The sequence below is a fragment of the Oncorhynchus nerka genome, linkage group LG4 (assembly GCF_034236695.1).
Source record: "Oncorhynchus nerka isolate Pitt River linkage group LG4, Oner_Uvic_2.0, whole genome shotgun sequence".
Classification (NCBI taxonomy): domain Eukaryota; kingdom Metazoa; phylum Chordata; class Actinopteri; order Salmoniformes; family Salmonidae; genus Oncorhynchus; species Oncorhynchus nerka.
The window spans coordinates 94,423,675-94,426,174 of record NC_088399.1 but is presented as its reverse complement, the minus strand read 5'-3'; the positions used below and the strand labels follow the sequence as shown (position 1 = coordinate 94,426,174).

Below are 2,500 nucleotides of genomic sequence, written 5' to 3'. Positions count from 1 at the left end.
GTGTGTGTGTGTGTGTGTGTGTGTGTGTGTGTGTGTGTGTGTGGTTTCTACAGTTACCTACAGTATAACTGTGTCTCCTCTCTCCAGACGAGGTGAACAGGGAGGAGATGGAACAGGCAGTGCAGCTCAGAGTTGGAGAGCTCATCATCATCGTAGTGGTGCTCGTCATGTGGGCAGGTATGTCAACCGTAACACAACCGCAACACAACCACAACCACAATTCAACCATTAGGCCTACACAACCATTAAACAACCACATCATAACACAACCACAACCACATTCATGCATCATGTGGACTGGAAGAGAACCTTATTCAACCATGACTACAACTTCAAACATAAGTGTAACAGAACCATAACACAACGTTAACGCAACCATATCACAACGTTAACAACCGCAACACAACGTTAACACAGCCGTTAACACAACCGTTAACACAGCCATTAACACAACTTTAACACAACCAAAACACAATGTTAACACAATGTTAACACAGCCGTTAACACAACCGTTAACACAACCGTTAACACAACCGTTAACACAGCCGTTAACACAACCGTTAACACAGCCGTTAACACAACTTTAACACAACCAAAACACAACGTTAACACAACCAAAACACAACGTTAACACAATGTTAACACAACCGTTAACACAGCCGTTAACACAACTTTAACACAACCAAAACACAACGTTAACACAATGTTAACACAGCCGTTAACACAGCCATTAACACAGCCATTAACACAACTTTAACACAACCAAAACACAACGTTAACACAATGTTAACACAGCCGTTAACACAACCGTTAACACAGCCGTTAACACAACCGTTAACACAGCCATTAACACAACTTTAACACAACCAAAACACAACGTTAACACAATGTTAACACAGCCGTTAACACAACCGTTAACACAACCGTTAACACAGCCGTTAACACAACTTTAACACAACCAAAACACAACGTTAACACAGCCGTTAACACAACCGTTAACACAGCCATTAACACAACTTTAACATGCAAAACACAAACGTTAACACAATAGAAACCCGTTAACACAACCGTTAACACAACCGTTAACACAGCCGTTAACACAACTTTAACACAACCAAAACACAACGTTAACACAATGTTAACACAACCGTTAACACAACCGTTAACACAGCCATTAACACAACTTTAACACAACCAAAACACAACGTTAACACAATGTTAACATACATATGGCACTTTGTTGTTGATTTAATTGTATCCTAGACTAACATGCACTAGAGAGATAGAAACTAAAAATCACCGGAGATAGAAACTAAAAATCACCGGAGATAGAAACTAAAAATCACCGGAGATAGAAACTAAAAATCACCGGAGATAGAAACTAAAAATCACCGGAGATAGAAACTAAAAATCACCGGAGATAGAAACTAAAAAAGCAGGACCAATGACTTGGCTGGCTGACTTTGATAAGCAACCAGAAATAACTAGCGATTTTCTGGTTCATTAAAAAGCTTAAGTTAGATATCGTTTGTGTTTTCATGTGTTGAATCGATTCGACCCTTTTCCAGCTTATCGTTCTAGAAAATAAACAGTCAGCTAACTAGTCTAAATATTCTGATATAACTATCTCCTTGCTCCTGCTTTTGTAGTGTACCCCTCAGGTTTATCTACACACTCTGCTATGAATGCATGCAGCATTACTCAAACATGGAGTCCACAATTACCCAGCTAGATACAAATGAAAAAAAGATGGAAGATGAAGGAAGAAGATTGGTGGAAAGACAGAGAGAGCAGGAATGAAGAGAGAGTAGAGAGAGGTAAAGAAGGAGATGGAAGACAGAGAGAGTAGAGAGAGGTAAAGAAGGAGATGGAAGACAGAGAGAGTAGAGAGAGGTAAAGAAGGAGATGGAAGACAGAGAGCAGGAATGAAGAGAGAGTAGAGAGAGGTAAAGAAGGAGATGGAAGACAGAGAGAGTAGAGAGAGGTAAAGAAGGAGATGGAAGACAGAGAGAGTAGAGAGAGGTAAAGAAGGAGATGGAAGACAGAGAGAGCAGGAATGAAGAGAGAGTAGAGAGAGGTAAAGAAAGAGATGGAAGACAGAGAGAGTAGAGAGAGGTAAAGAAAGAGATGGAAGACAGAGAGAGTAGAGAGAGGTAAAGAAAGAGATGGAAGACAGAGAGAGTAGAGAGAGGTAAAGAAAGAGATGGAAGACAGAGAGAGCAGGAATGAAGAGAGAGTAGAGAGAGGTAAAGAAGGAGATGGAGGACAGAGAGAGTAGAGAGGTAAAGAAAGAGATGGAGGACAGAGAGAGTAGAGAGAGGTAAAGAAAGAGATGGAAGACAGAGAGAGTAGAGAGAGGTAAAGAAAGAGATGGAAGACAGAGAGAGTAGACAGAGGTAAAGAAAGAGATGGAGGACAGAGAGAGTAGAGAGAGGTAAAGAAAGAGATGGAGGACAGAGAGAGTAGAGAGAGGTAAAGAAAGAGATGGAAGACAGAGAGA

General features: G+C 40.6%; 1 protein-coding gene across 1 annotated transcript in view; it reads left to right on the top strand.

The window, feature by feature from the left end:
* fndc5b (fibronectin type III domain containing 5b) overlaps positions 1–2,500 on the top strand; it is a 48,417-nt gene that overhangs the window by 40,138 nt on the left and 5,779 nt on the right. The window contains exon 4 of the mRNA XM_065017094.1: positions 88–177. Coding sequence (XP_064873166.1) covers positions 88–177 — 90 coding nt within the window. The remainder of the gene's footprint in view (positions 1–87; positions 178–2,500) is intronic.